The 15,979-nt window shown below is 40.1% G+C and overlaps 1 protein-coding gene across 3 annotated transcripts in view; it reads left to right on the plus strand.

Moving 5' to 3' along the window:
• Window positions 1-15,979, plus strand: part of LOC134493202 (chitotriosidase-1-like) — a 124,397-nt gene that overhangs the window by 87,649 nt on the left and 20,769 nt on the right. For 2 of the 3 annotated variants that reach the window (XR_010067562.1, XM_063297565.1), the window contains exon 1: window positions 14,482-14,648. Coding sequence is in view for 1 of the 3 variants with exons in the window: in XM_063297565.1 (XP_063153635.1) it covers window positions 14,624-14,648 (25 nt within the window). In the remaining 2 variants the exon portion in view is untranslated. Of the gene's footprint in view, window positions 1-14,481; window positions 14,649-15,979 lie in introns of those variants that run through there. The other variant, XR_010067563.1, reaches the window with a different exon arrangement.

Raw genomic sequence — 15,979 nt, forward strand, 5'->3', positions numbered from 1 at the left:
AAATGATTTCCTTCCTTCTTTGGAAGGTATTATATACAAACTGAATGAAAGATCCAAACGAGTAAGTCATAGTTTTAAGAACTGTAAAAGAGAAACAAAACAAACAAACAAGAACTAGCTTAGTAAACAGCATTTAGTTTATGAAATCCATGATTTTAGAGTCACGGCAGCGATGGAGAAAATGTTAGTTACAACCTCTGTGGAATGCCAGCACATTGCCTAAATACCGAGGACAGATTTACTTGGGGAAATTGCTAAAAACTTTAGCAATTCAAGCGAACACATTTTGCAGCAGTTGAGGAAATTGCAGCCTGTCTTTACTAGACCCTAATTATAGCTGCTCTCTTTGGCATCGGAGAAGATAAATGCCCTGACGAGCTCAAGAGACAGAAATGTGATTCTATACCTCATTGAGCATTGTGTCAAGTTTGCTTCCCCACTGAGTTTGTTGCAGTGCATATGGTTCTGCACATGGGAAGCTCTCACCTCATAAAGTTGACAGTATTTGATATCCTGCAGAAGACATCATTCCAGCGAAGCACAAGAAACTAGGAAGTAATTAGATAGCATATTTATGAGAATTCAGGTTTTCAAAGGCAGGGATTCCATGGGTGCCAACGATGGGAACATTTGGCAAAAGCTTCATTAATTAGCTTTGGTCTGTTACCCTTAATATAGGGAGGCCAAACTTCAAGGACTAAGATGAACATCTCTTCTTCCTGAAGGCTGGTATTGGGGAAATGGCCCTTAAGTAAAGAGTAAACTAGCAATTGCCTGCTAATGTTTGGTACTAAAAATTATAGAACAAGTAATACAGTTTTGCTTTGCTGTGACATTTACTTGGCTACATTCACTGAGAAATTTACAGTAGCTTCTTGCTTTTTAGCTGCCTAATTTTTAAAACAGTTGTAATGATTATTGGCAGGTTTCTACCCTGCCAACATAGGTAAACTCATGAAAATATATCCCCTGAATGCCCAAGAACTAAGTAGAGCAATTTACACAGCTACCTTTCATGCAAAAATGAAGATTCAAAATTCTGCACAGGTTCCACTTTCTCCTTCTTACTTACTTTTTTTCCTTTTCTTGCCAACCCGTTTCAAATGTGTGCATTCTGAATTCTGCAAAACCTAAAAGTTACACTAAGAAAAGATTGTCTATATTAAGTGTATATATGCATGCCAAGAACAGACTAGGGGAAAAAATGCCTATCTTCCACCTACAAAAATATTTAAAAGCCAACTAGTGGGGCACAACCTATAAAACAAAATGTTGAAAATCCAATCTCAAAGAAATCTGTAGTTAATATTGTTTACATCTCTATGTATAATATTATTTCTTTAAAATATCTAATATTTAATGAAAGAAAAAGTAACGTTGATTATTTGCAATAGAAGTATGCAACTTTTTTCAGATTAAGGCTTTGGCATGCACACTCTTTGGCAACAGAGGACGGTTTTCTCTGTTCCTCCTAATTTTAATGTATCATTAAAATATCAGATAAACTTCCCCCTATTTTTAATGGCGTCCCCCCCACACAAAAGAACCCCAAAACAGGTATAGATGACCCCGGGTTTGAGCTCTGGAGTCTCCAGTTGTGCACTCTCATTTCCAGCAATGGGTAAAATGACTGGATTAATCTAGGCCACCCTTCGCTGATCTGGTTCCCTCTTAAAAGTCCCAGCATCTTAAACCAGCATGAATAATGAACATTGTAGTCTAACACATATCAAGGTCACCAGATTAGAGAGGGCTGATCTAGATCAATATCTTTTTAATGGGGGAACAATCAGCTGAATGTGGGCTCTGATGTCATTGTGCAACCAGTCTAAAATGAAAGCGAATGCTGCCTAATTCTCCATTCATCATCCTCGGACATGAGGTGGGTGAAAGAAAGTTTTCATTCTGCCATGAGTGACATTGGCAGGCTTTTTCCTTCTGGATGCTCCCAGGCCAGCTCCAGAATACTTGTCATACCATATTGCATGCTGGAGTGCTTACCCATTTTGCAGTTTTCAAAAGGCAGTCCCATCTGGAGAGCCAAAGACAAGGCTCAAAAAGAAACTGCCTTTAAATGATCGTTTCTGTTAGGCAGTTGCTGGAAAATTGGGTAGGAATTTCAGCTGCCATCTTCCCACACAACGTATAATGGTACAGCAGCAAAAACTGCAGGTATTTTGGGGTGGGGTCAGAAGGCAACGTTGGTTGCAGTGAAGGTTTGTTCCCTTAGCCTCTTGATCTACCTATGACTAGCCCTTCATCCCTTTAAAAATGAGAGAACTGAAATATTAAGGCAGGATTATTGCATGGGAGAAGTATCATTTTACCTTATTAAGATGAGGCAGCAGCTGGGACAAAATGAGGAAAGAAGAGAGGAAGATTTTGGTGTTTCTTTAAGTCTTCCTGTCTGTCATCTGCCTCGGGGTTGACCATGTATATGTACGGCAAAGACTCTTCCTCATGAATGGGATAGAGATTTTTAGTCAATCATTGTTATGTCAATACAGCAACCATGAGGTCAGGCATTATATCACCTCAGCACTGCTTGGGTGATGCTATAAGATGCTGTAAATCACTATAGTGGGGAATTGGCCCTAGCTGAACTATTCAAGCAAGGATGAGGCTGGAAATTCCCTAGCATTAAGTACCTATATGATCCCAGGAGAAAGTGTGGCTCATTTAAGGAGTTGCAGACAAGTGGTACAATTGTGACCCAACAGGCTCCAAAGCACCTCTTCAACCTTCAAAACTATGCACAGCCCTAATGAACGATGCCAAGCTTGTATGCTTAAATTGATGTTCATCCATTTGCAAATTAGTTTATTCAAATGTGGTGTTGACACAAATCAGCTGATATTACTTTCCAGGCCACCAAACTTTCCAAGTTGTCTTTCAGACCTACAGTATGCTAATATTTATAGTGCTATAATCACTGGATATATCTCCATTTTTGTGGGTTAGAGCTTGCAGAGAACATCAGCCAATCAATATTAGCCATAGCTGACTCCAGGCTGGACAATAACTGAGTATCCTTTGAACTCAGTGCAATGATTATGAATTCACAAAAATAAAATAACACAGTAGCATCCTCTATCCTGGCATATTTGTTTGGTAGTTTGCAAAAAAAAGAAAAAACCTTTCTACAAGATTGCTATAAGAAGTTATAAGAGAAGAGTTATATATTTTTTTTAAAAAATGTAAACAAAATGCATTAAAAATACTTTCTGAGTGGGTGTGGAGGCAACATAGTGCAAACCTGCATTCAGAAGCTTTCCAAACGATTTTGACCATGGCCCTGTGTTAATAAAACATGAAGGTAAGCAAAGAAAGAATTTTACGAACAATGCACACATGAATGCATATGCCTTTTGTGTGCCAGTTAGGGGCTTTAAGTGGCTTTATAAGTATATAGATCAAATGTTCATGTCTTGCCTTTTTTATTTAACTTGCTTTACACCATTTTGGTGTTGTTTATGTGAAGGTGTTATATAAACACTGTATGAAATAAATAAAAGAATGTACCGTTACTGCCATTTGTTTTGAGTTATGGTTGCTGGATGCAATTGTTAGTCTAGGAGTCAGTTCAGGTCAGCTGTGAATTACAAGTATTAGGCATGTACATTCAACATACTGTACCTCCTACTCTCCAAAGCCTCCCCCCAAATATTTAGAAAAAGGAATGAACACCTCTGACATAAAAATGCTGTTTGCAGCTGTTTATTTCTCTCAACATGCCAACACTCTGATCTTAACCATTCCAAGGTCTCTATTCTTACAGGGAGAGTCAACAAGAAGTTTATGTTTTCAGTTAGTAACTATAGTGGCATCACTTTAAGAGATGAACAGCAGTGGAAGGTGATAGCAGGCCTACCCTCTTCTTGATTAACTTTTCACCTGGGCTGCTACTTTTAAAATTAATTAAAGCAAGAATTGAGACTGTATTTTGCACATACAAGACCTTTCTATTCCTTCAGCAACACATCCATTCACTGACCCCTCTCAGAAAGTTGATTGATTGTAAACACATCAATTCATGCAGACAAAGCAAGCATCTATTGCATCTAGTTCAGCCTTTTGGCCTTGGTTCATCACAAGAGAGTTGAAGGCTTTGATTCGTATGATGCACCAAGCTTAAGTATTTTCAAGAACCACCCCCTCACACACACATACATTTGTTCTATTCAGTTAATAAGTTGCTGTCTCCCCAGCTAATAATACAAACAGGCTCTGCAGTCTTTTCTTAGGGTTCATTGATCCTGCTGCCACTGTAGATAGATAATAATTTTAAAAAGAATTAAAAGGAGTATGAGAAGAAGCATCAGTTCTGTTCCTCTGATATTTCTGGTCAGAGAGGTTTGCAAGAGGAGAATTGTGAAACCTGAAAAAATACGTTTATCAAAGCAAAAAGTGGAATGAGCGAATATACTTGAAATAATGATACTTCATATACTGTCTTCTTGATGACTTTACAGTTAATGAAAAGCAGTCTGCCAGCTCTGCCTGGATAAATTATTCTGAGAGATTAAAAAAATATGTCTGAGGTATACTTTGGAACATGGAGGTCCCAATTCAGAATAAGGTCTAGACTTATTTGTCTCATGACATCAGCTACGTTGATATACTGCTAATTTTGCTGCAGTGTTGCTGAAAACACCGCAAAGCTAGACCTTTCACCTGAAACACTGCAATTCTGCAGAAATTATGGATATTCCATCCTCCCACTGGTGGGAAATCACTGGCTTTTTGACTCCCATCACCTGTTTAGAGACTCAGTGACCATAATGTTGTTCTCAGCCTTTCAGTGTTGACAGAAGTAAAGATTATGAAGTCAGTTGTGTTCAGCTTCAAACCAAACCAAAATAAAATAGAAGTTCAGTTCTCTTCAGGAATTTCAGCAGGGGTCAGCTATTCTAAGAGGGCATTGTTGAAGGGGTTTTTGCATGTAACTTCCATTTTCTTGACCCATAGGGGAAAATGTACAGTTTTGGTGGGAAAAGAATACAGTCTATGGACTAAATGTTTATCTAAAAGGTTTTGGACCAACCTGATTGAAAGACTACTTTCTTCTATTTGACCATGAAGTCTTTAAAGTGGCCCAACTCCAGCTCCCAATTCCACCAGAGAAGTGAACAGCTGTAGGAGAGAAATTTGATATTGATTGATATTTCCCCTTTGTCATTTTGCAGGCTTTTTGCTTCAGCTGAGACACACACACACACAAACATAATTAAAAATAAATTGCTAGGGCATTGTAAGAAAGCAAGGATTACATTAAGGTATGGAGGAAGACTGGGACGCGGTGGCGCTGCGGGTTAAACCGCTGAGCTGTCGATCGGAAGGTCGGCGGTTCGAAACCGCGCAGCGGGGTGAGCTCCCGTTGTTAATCCCAGCTCCTGCTCACCTAGCAGTTCGAAAACATGCAAATGTGAGTAGATCAATAGGTACCGCTTCGGCGGGAAGGTAACGGCGTTCCGAGTCGTCATGCTGGCCACATGACCCGGAAGTGTCTACGGACAACGCCGGCTCCAAGGCTTAGAAACGGAGATGAGCACCGCCCCCTAGAGTCGGATTCGACTGGACTTTACGTCAAGGGAAACCTTTACCTTTACCTATGGAGGAAGAGGGGCCGACCAAGGGCAAGATGGATGGATGATATTCCAGAGGTGACAGACTTGTCCTTGGGGGAGCTAGGGGTGGTGATGACCGACAGGAAGCTCTGGCATGGGCTGGTCCAGGATGTCACAAAGAGTCGGAAGCGACTGAACGAATAAACAACAACAAGCAGGCTTCTGGGTTGCAGGAACTACTTTAATTTTTCCTAAAACTTCACAACTCACAGCTGGAGCCTGATACAAACAACACATACTTAAAGAGTTTGGAATAATCAATTTGTTATAAGTACTGGAACAGGTAAAGAATTCTCAGTTCAAATATTCTCCCTTAGTGACTCTAAGGTTATTTTCATTTCCTTAACATATGTTAAATTACTGAGGAAAATAAATTTCCAGTAATCGTGCTGCTGTTTTGGAGAATTGAATGTTGTAGTAGTGGTTGATCTGCTGCAAAACACCCAGTAGATCTACCCACAGATCCATTTTGTTTTCCCTTCTGCCCATCACTTGCCCTTCGGCAAAAAAAAAAAAAAAAAACCTGCTTCAACTGTTACAGAACATATAAAGCATCAGTAGGTGGCACCATTGTGTTATAAGAAAAAGGGGTTTTTTCTGTTCTGCTATAATTTCTCTTGTGGACAACTTCATCTCAACTCCTTTCATTTTCATCTTTCGTAGTCTTACTTCATGGGACAGGACAACTTTGTACTTGGATGACAGTTTGCTAATACTGGAGAAAGAGTACAAACTGGAATGCAAAGCACTCTTGGGGCAGCACAACAGATAAGCAATGGCAATAAGCAAATGATTGCTCTCTGAGACTGCCTAGGTCTGCTCAAGAGGAGCAATCACTTTTCCCTAACAGTAACAGCTGTGGGAAAAGACATTTACAAGAAAACTTAAGATTCAGATGTCATTCTGATAAAGGGCTTAAAGTCCAGCCCATTTATTACAATCATTTTTACACTAGAGTAGGAAGCAAGCCTCTCCCCACCCCTTCAAGTCTAACAAACTAAAAAGCAATTATTTTCAGGGATTCTGCTATTTCCAGGGAACCAGAACTTCCAGGGCCATTAGTGTAAGCTGTAGGTCCCTGAAATCTTGCTGGCTTTCCATGCACAACGGTGCACTCACCTCCTGTATTCACTAAAGCCATTTTTTAAAAAATTCAATAAATGGCTAATTCAATATACAACCTCTGGTCCCCTGGGGTAATAATTGTCTCCCCAGGTGGACTTTGGCCACCCCTTCAGTCTGTAGGAGAGGGATGTTTCCATGTACTCAAAGACAGATACATGACCCTATCCTCATTCTGAGCTAGCAGAGCAGGTGGGGTTTGCTGCTTCACCAACTGCATTTTGGGGACAGCTGCTTCCCTTGCAGCTAACAAATCCCACCACATTTGCAAACAGCTTACTTTTCCTGCTCTGTTCCCACCTCCTTTTGAGAACATTAGGCTGGGGATTTTCTCCTAACCTCTCTTGCTTTTTTTTTTTTTGAGTCAGTCTTGACTCCTAGCATTGTCAGCAACTCTTTTGGAAGTGGCTTGCCAGTGCCACCTTCCTAGGGCTGAAAGGAAGTGACTAGTCCAAAGTTACCCAGCTGGATGCCCTACAACGAAGGCAGGACTAGAACACAGTTCACAGTTTCCTGGTTTCTAGCCTGGTGTCTTTAATCACTACACCAAACTGACTCTCCCTAAACAATTGTTAGCTCTTCCTTTCCCTGGCTTCAAAAGAAAGAAAAGAAGAACAAAATACACACATTTGACAACAGCCTGCCATTCCTTTTGCAATGGCAAGGAGTTTCAAACGCACACATTGAATTATAAACTTTACAAAACAAAAGCATATCAAACTTCATCCATTTTGTTCTTTTTCTAAAATGCCCTCAAATGCATTACTAAGAACAGAACAGAAACACAAACAACAGTATGAATGAATGAATAACTTTACTGACATATAGTCAAATGACCATATCAGAAAGTTGGGCATCAGCCACTATAAAATATAAAATATGATACCATAAAACAGCTAAAAACAGGAAAATTAACTAGAATATACTATGGTGAGATAAAATACGATAAAATACGGTAGGATAAAATAGAGATAAAATTGTAAGATAAAAATGCAGGATGTGATAAAACAAGTGATAAAATACAGAAACAATGTGAGTTTAAATGAATTTGTCACCTTTACATGCCACCCCAATGCATTCTATAAATTGCGTTCTCAGTTGGACAGCCCTAACTATAAACTTAACAGTTCTATTGACCACATATGTATTTGTGCCCTGAAGGAAGTAACATAGTCTTTTGTTACGATCCCAGTATGTGGTTCTGTCAATAAGTGTCTGAAGGTACTGAGCCCTTGCTGGGGTGTATAGTTGGCAGTTAAATAGGACATGTGCAATGTCTTCTACTTCAGGTGCTCCACAAACACATGTCCTCTCAAGGTGAGGCACTTGGTGAAATCGTCCGTATTTGACCATAGAATCTAACCGCTCAAATCTTGCTCTAGTAAGAGCTATCCTGTGGTATTGCATCAGACCCATTGTCAGGTACTTTTCTATTTGAAAGGACAGTTTATTCTTGGCCAGCCATTTCAGCCTATTGTGTGCAAGTGACTCAATGTCTGTTTGAGCATTAACATCCAAGACTCTTTGTTTGAATATTGCCTTGGCCTGGTCTCTGGCTGAAAGTAAGTATTGTGATGAAAAGCTGAGGAATGCGATAGTTTGGAGGAGTTGGTTGATCCATGTGGAGGGTTGAGGTGTGCCCATCTGTTCTTCAAGGCACATTTTTGGTAGTCTATCATGTTCCATTGGGAGAATCCTCCACCAGTAGTTGAAGAGTGTACAACAGTAATTAACCAGGTTTCTACTTAGACATGTGCTCACTGATTTCAAAATTTCTAAACTGAACAATTAAATCTCCTCCTGCTCCAACTCCTCCTGCAGTTTCTTACTTTCTACCCTCAGGCTTTGATTTTCATCACCTACCCTTTTAAGGGCAAAAGCCATCCAGTCCGAGCAACTAGCATTCTCCTGTCAACTTTTACTGATGAAACTTTTAAAATTTCCAGGCACTGCCCAGTCTCTACCAGGAAACTGGGAGTGCCCCCCCAATCTCTCAAGGTCTCTAACTGGTCAAGCCAGTCCATAATTGAACTCCAGTATAACGTGGATGGCCAACCCAGGATGTCTCCCTGAGCCCCATCAACTTCTTCCAGAAGAGCCTGCTGATCTTTCAAAGCAGTCACTTGCTCAGCCTCCTGTTGCACTTTCCTCTGAATTCCCAAACATTATTATGGAGTGCAGTAAGAAAGATCCGTCCAAGTCTCCCCTCTGCATGCTGCCCCTTTTTCTCTCCCACTCCCAATAACTGCATGCCTTTAAGCAATGCATTGGGAGTTGAACCTCCAAATTCTGTCTACTCATACTCACATGACACCGGTGGGGTCAGCCAGTTCAATTTTTGAGCTACTGGTCCCCAGACACTTGTACTGGGCCAACCAGGAATACAGCTCTGGCCACTATCACCTTGCTTAGCAGATTTCCTTTCCCACCAGGGCGTTGTCACTGGATCCCACCTTCGTTGCCAATTATGTTCTGCCAAGTATCCAAGCAGCAATCAAGTGCTCAGACAATTGGTTCTTTTAGATCCAGAGAGAATAAGCACACCAGTGGATAAAGAGATTTTAAGCTCTATTATTAACTTAAGCAAACAGATTTAAACAGAAACATAGTTTAGGTAGATTAAACAGAAGCATAAAAAGCATAGCATAAAGAACGAAAAGTCATAACATACCAAGCAAGTTGAAACCCAATCTCCCATAGGCTGTCAGGAGCCCCTTAATAAGGACAGCAGAGATACCCCAGGATGGCTCAATTTCCTCAGCACCCAGCACTCAAGTCTGTGCAGAAGCTCCCAAACTCAGAAAAAAAATCCTAAGGTTTTTATCAAAGTCTGGCCCTAAAGCCTTGTGACCCTGTTTCCATGGTTGCAGGATCTGACTTGACGGAATAGTTCCCAGGGTCTGGAGCACCTGTTTCCAAGAGCCAGGGAAGCTGTATAGATAAGCTAGTGCTTAACAAAAACAATCTTCAGGTTTTCTCTTATCTTCCCTGACCCATTCTGAACTGAAATAAAAAACAAGCCAGCTGAACATTAGTATCACTCAAAATAAACTCTAAGCTTCTTTGTGTGAGGGAGAAAAATAAAAATATGTCACTTAAACTCCTCAAAATACAATAGTCTTCCATGTTGCCACTATACGGATTAAATCTGATTAATCTCCAAGTCTAGCAAAAAGATCACAGAGGTCAGAAGGAAGTTCTTCAGGCTCATCATTCCCAAACGGGCCAAACTTATTTTACATAATGCTTCAAGAAGATGCTGCTCAGGGCAATCCTGTCCACCTCCTTCATTGTCTCCATATTCCAGATGCCGACTAAATGCGTAGAGAAATTGCCTGCCAGATTGCTGGGGAACTCCCAAAGTGCCTTTTAGAAAGACAGATGAATCATACTCACGGGCTCCTTCCATGTTATGAGGAACAACTTCATCCCTTTGCACCTCTCCATCCCTTCCCATCACCCAGCATGGAATTAGTCCCTTCCTTAAGATTATTGCTTAACAATATAGTAGTGGATTTCTCCATTGTGCATCTTGCTTAATATTCATGCATGCAGATAATTATACGTTGCAATTGCAACATTACACGTTGCAATCATCTTTATTTTGCAACATTTTCTTCTTCTGGTGTGTCCAAGTAATCCAGGTGCTCAGAAGGAATTGAACAGGCAGATTGTTTTTCAACTTGGATAAAACAGAAGGTAATTGGTAACTAACCCCATAATTCTGTACCTTGCTTACTGAGATTTGCTTCAAAGGAATTCAGGTATGCTACTCTCTGCTATTTGAAATTCATACCGTGCATTTTTCTTTGGACATTATTCAGATGCCTTGGCTCAACCTTTCCAGTTTTGTTCTAGAAAAGGTAGCCAAGCTAAAAGGCGTGTGAAATTCCTAGGTACAAAAGGTGTGTCATTGTTGATGCTTCTTTAGTGGGTATATTAAGGAAACTGCTGTGCTTTCTCCACTAATTTAATTAGAAGAAAATCTCCAGAGAGGTTCCAGGATCTGCCTGTAATTGCAAGTCTGCATCTGCCAGTAAATTCATATGGAGAAATTCATACTGATTACTGATCTAAAGCCCCAGTGAAAAAAAAATAGACCATTTGTGAAGTGTGGCTGCCTTTCTGACAAGAACAACAATGAACAGGTATGCTGTTTGTGTGACTTACTTCCATAAAACTATTCTTCATTCTGATGTCTGCGAGTCCATATCTATGCATATCCGTCTGCACATGCATATATGAATATGGCACCAAACCCAGTCAGAACTAGAGGCCAGAGGGCCATTTATCCTGAGCATCATGCTCAAAGGAAGCTCAATTTTAGATCACTGTATTTTTAAATGTTCAAATAATGGGTGGGTGGGGTGGGGTGGGGTCTGTTTGATTATTTGGCCATGTCTTGAATTCATGCATTATCATATTTCATTTTTATTATAGTTAGGAGCCCAAAAGCTGGAAGTGGTTTGGGCCTCTTAAATCTGAAAGGGTGTGCACAGAACATCTAGCAATAGAATTGCAAGAGTTCACTTAGGTTTCCATACATTCAGACAGAGCAGGTCCAATTTCTGCCAACCAATTTCTCCTTTCTGCAATCAAGGATGTCCCAACCCCTAGATGCATCACTGAGGAGAACCTAGTCACTACATTGAAAAGGGAAATGTAGAAAAAATTGAGCTTGTGTGTGTACATAATTATATGCTTAATTATTTTTCATTCTGCAGAGTTCCAACATCAGCCAAAAAAAAAAGTGTTAGAACATGAATATCAAATGTCATAGTCTATAATTCCATTCTCAAATATGCTGGCTAAGGATGGGATGCCAGATAATCAAGATTAGTCATTCCAAGGACAGGTTGTCTGAATTTTCTCTTGAAGTACAGTGGATGATTCTGCTTGAGGAGTTTGAAATTATTTATAGACCATTATGAAATATAAAGTTCAGATCTAAAATGGCAGAGTAATGGGCATTCTAAAAAAGAAGCTTATGTTTCTCTGTGAATGCAAATAATTGCCACATTGTACATTCACACTTCCTGTCATAAAATTGCTCTATTCCAGCCATGCTTATTTCACAGAGCCTCCCTGTGATCATTAGTATCTGTATGTAAATCAGTGTTGCATACAATTGTGTGTTTCTTTACAAACCATTTACAGTATTGCATGGACTAGCTAAATCTTTCAACAATGTTAGCATTGTCTGATAACTCATCCCTTTCCTTATATTCATGTCTATAAGTAGGCCTTTCTTCACTTGGGCTTAAACGTGACAGAAACATGTCCCAGCAATCCTTTTTTGTCCTACAATGTCCTCATAAACTGCTCTCATCTCACCCCCAACCCATAAAGAGGTAGCTTAAAATATTCTTAGCTCTTCTGGTATTAAAGTTGGGTTGTCCACCATAAGCAAGCAACAAACCACTGCAGTTTTGCCATAGGTACAGTCTGGTGTGCTCTTCCAACTATTTGATTGGCATTGTAGTCAGGGAACCCTTGTGGGGAGCAGGTGAGATCAGCTCAGCATCTAATGTCTCTTTATGTGGTGTGGGCATGCCCCTTTCCCTTTTTACTAGTGCCATTCTGGATAGCAGAAGTTGGGCAGCCTCTGCCACCTTGCATACCATCTGTAGGATGGGGGCAGGTTGTCCAGTGGAAAAACCTAATAGATAAATTCCCTGGGAATCCAGATAATTTTTACGTGAACCATCTTCTTCAGGATCTAAAACCATACGTTATGTGTACAGTAGCCAAATTTTGTGTTGCTGCAATGAAAATAAGACAAAACCAGCTAAAGAAGTAATTACCCTTGTTTTAAATATTACTTTTAAATTGAAATAATTAATAAATTGTTAGGGGATTTTTTTATTATTTTTTATTTTATACTTATTAATGCTTTAGACTCACACTACCTGGGTAACAAATGTATCAATATAGTAATAGAGGAGTGAATGCTATATTATTATATGATCTATTTTATTAGGTAAAGGTAAAGGTTTCCCTTGACATTAAGTCCAGTCGTGTCCGACTCTAGGGGGCGGTGCTCATCTCCATTTCAAAGCCGAAGAGCCGGCGTTTGTCCGTAGACACTTCCGTGGTCGTGTGGCCGGCATGACTAAACGGAACACCGTTACCTGCCCGCCGAAGCGGTACCTATTAATCTACTCACATTTGCATGTTTTCGAACTGCTAGGTTGGCAGGAGCTGGGACTAGCAGCGGGAGCTCACCCCGTCGCGCGGATTCGAACCACCGACCTTCCGATTGGCAAGCTCAGCAGCTCAGCGGTTTATCCCGCAGCACCACTGCGTCCCACCGCCACCGCGTCCCACCGCCACCACGTCTATTTTATTAGTTGATAGTATATTATTGTATCTCTTTGTCTCGCTCTGTTTTTGTCCTTTTAAATTTTTCTGGTCATTGACTGCATAAATTTGATTGATTGATTGATTGATTGATTGATTGTCCATTCGGAAAAAAAGAGACTCCTGCTTTTTTGGGCAGCCATTGCTACCCTGTGAATACTGATAATTCATCTGATCCTCATGATAGGAAATGGATTTGCTAATTTACCAGGCAGCCTCTACTACCTTACAAGTCATTTGCAGTTGGGGAAGACTGTACAGTGAGCAGGAGAAACTCCTGCTTTACTGGGCAGCCTCCACCACCCTGTGGATCAGCTTCAACCTCCGGACCTTATCTGCAAGGTGAGGGAGGGCTGCCTAGTAAAGCATCAGAGCTCTCCTGCTTACCAGGCAGTCCCCACGCAGCCTGTGCACCAGCTATCTTGGTACCAGGTTTTAACAGATGGTTATCTACAGGGTCTAGCCATCTGTGAAAACCCTCCACCAAACACAGTAGGGCTGTGCTTGGCAGATGGTCTACTACCAGGGGTGACACTGAGAAAGGAGCAGGGCAGCAAAACCAAAGGGTTTAACCTACAACTTGGCCTAACAGGCCTTGCACATGCTGCATCAGAATTGCTCCATCTGACAGCAAGACAACACAGAAGCTTTAGAGGCAGGAGAAAGACTAGTTGAGGGCAGCAAATTCATGCTGCTATAGTTTTCTGATTTGAGCTCTTTAACTCACCAGTGAGGAAAAGCCCATAGCTTTGAGATTTATACACAAGGATTATATTTTCTAGCCTAGTAATAGCTAAAAAAAAAAAGCAAACCCTATCAGTGTTGATTATCTGCCACCTGCAGATCACAGAACTTATCATTATTAACTGAGTGTGCATATATGCAGACATGTGTACTACACATCCATATGCACATACACACACACACACACACACACACACACACACACACACACGCACTAAATTCACCATAGGTCAACATTTTTTATGATTTGGATACGATAAACAGCTCATACAAACCTGCCAGATGATAGCACAATAATCCAGAAAAGATTTTAAAAAACGTGTTTAGTTGAATGAAGGTCAAGGCCAGCAAACCCAATGCTCTCTTAAAATACTGTTTGTATCTAGTAAGAATAGAAACTGATTACAGCTTCTGCATTTGTCCCAGGTTTCTACTTTTCCTCAGTTTGTAGCCCTTATTTACTTTCCGGTACAGTACTGAGATTTGGGTATATTCATTCTTCAATTCCTCTGATTTTTTTTTCTTTTTTTTTTTGGCATCAAAACTCTTGTGTAAAGTCAACTAATATGGTTTATGCTAGTGCCTCCCAAGAAAGTTGCTGTTCTCATTGTGATTGTCATTTTATTGCAACATTAATGACAAAAGGACAGCCAGGAAATGCTGTTGTGACATCACACTTGATTGATATTATGCTGGTATATATATAACACATAGGTGAACACAAAGATCTGCTTCTTTGCAAATAGAACTGGACATCATCTGCACTCAGCATGGGTCAAGCATTTATTTGGACAGGTAACCTTTGATTCAATAGCATGTCTCTATGTTGGGTGTTGATGCTGTGTTGCTTCACAAAATTTCATTCACTTATTTGTGCTCTTATGCAACTATGCAATATACTTTTTCTGTATGAAATTAATGGGAAGATACATTAATTTACTCTAAATAATTATTTCTACCATAAAGGCCACTATTTGTACTTTCAAGTGTTTCTATCAATGGAATAGTAGAAGAAGTACAGTGCTGGTCTGGGGTTCACCATTAGCAATGGTAGTGGCACAGCTTGCTTGCTTGCTTTACTCTAGGCAGATCAATCTACGCAGCTCTCTCTTGCAGGGTTCTAATGATGAAGCATCCAAGATTCCATAGATCTTAAAAATATAGGCAAAAAGATATTTGTGCTAGTCTTTCACCTTCCTGGCCCAGGAGCCAAAGGATTGTACCATAGGATCTTTGGTACAATCAGTGTACTTTGGGATGTCTATAAATCAGTATGAGAGATTGTAGGGAGGCTGGGAAAGGAACGGAAGAAAATGAAGACATCAAGAGATAGCAGTTGAGTCAGTTGACAGCTTATCTTGTAAACAGCAACTTAGTCCAGATGGAGAGGAATCTGGGAAAAAGCATTCAAAGAGATTCTGCTTTAATTAACTCACTATAAACAAGGCTGGGAAATTCCTGTAAGAGTTTCCAAAATTCTGTATTTATCCCAGACTAGCATTAAAGTTACCTTAGTGAAATCTGTGTAGTTCTTGCTTCCTTGATCTTGCCCTATGTCCTATGGGACTTGACAATTAGGTTCTTATCCAGGCTTGGCATGGGCAGCATCAAGGAGTTTAGGTTTTAAGTAGCTGTGGTGTGGATTGGTTATAGCCTTTACTCTATATGGGAGATTCTAAGTTAGGCAAGATAGATGAGAGGATCTGAAGTGACATGCAGAGGCTAAGGATGCATCCAGTGACATACTCCACTTACACTTCCATATAATTTCTCTCCTGACATACTCAACTCTCACTTCCTATGCAGGTAGAAGCATTTTGTATACACAGACATTTTCATTTCTTTCAACAAACATTCCATATAAGAGACCTCATATTACCCACTATTGTTGAACTAGCAGTTGCACATCTTAAAATGAATCCATTCATTTCCCCATCTTTAGTAAACATTTCTCCACAGCACACAGATTCATTTACTTGCTCTAAATTTTTGATATGAATAGATTGCAAAAGTTAATCCATTTTTCCTGTGAACTTTGGTCATCAATATATTAAATTTCAGATTCTTATGCCTCAAACAAGCTATCTTACATCTGCCACAAATCATTCAGGTTTTCAGTCACAGCA

Source organism: Candoia aspera, chromosome 3 (assembly GCF_035149785.1).
Source record: "Candoia aspera isolate rCanAsp1 chromosome 3, rCanAsp1.hap2, whole genome shotgun sequence".
Classification (NCBI taxonomy): domain Eukaryota; kingdom Metazoa; phylum Chordata; class Lepidosauria; order Squamata; family Boidae; genus Candoia; species Candoia aspera.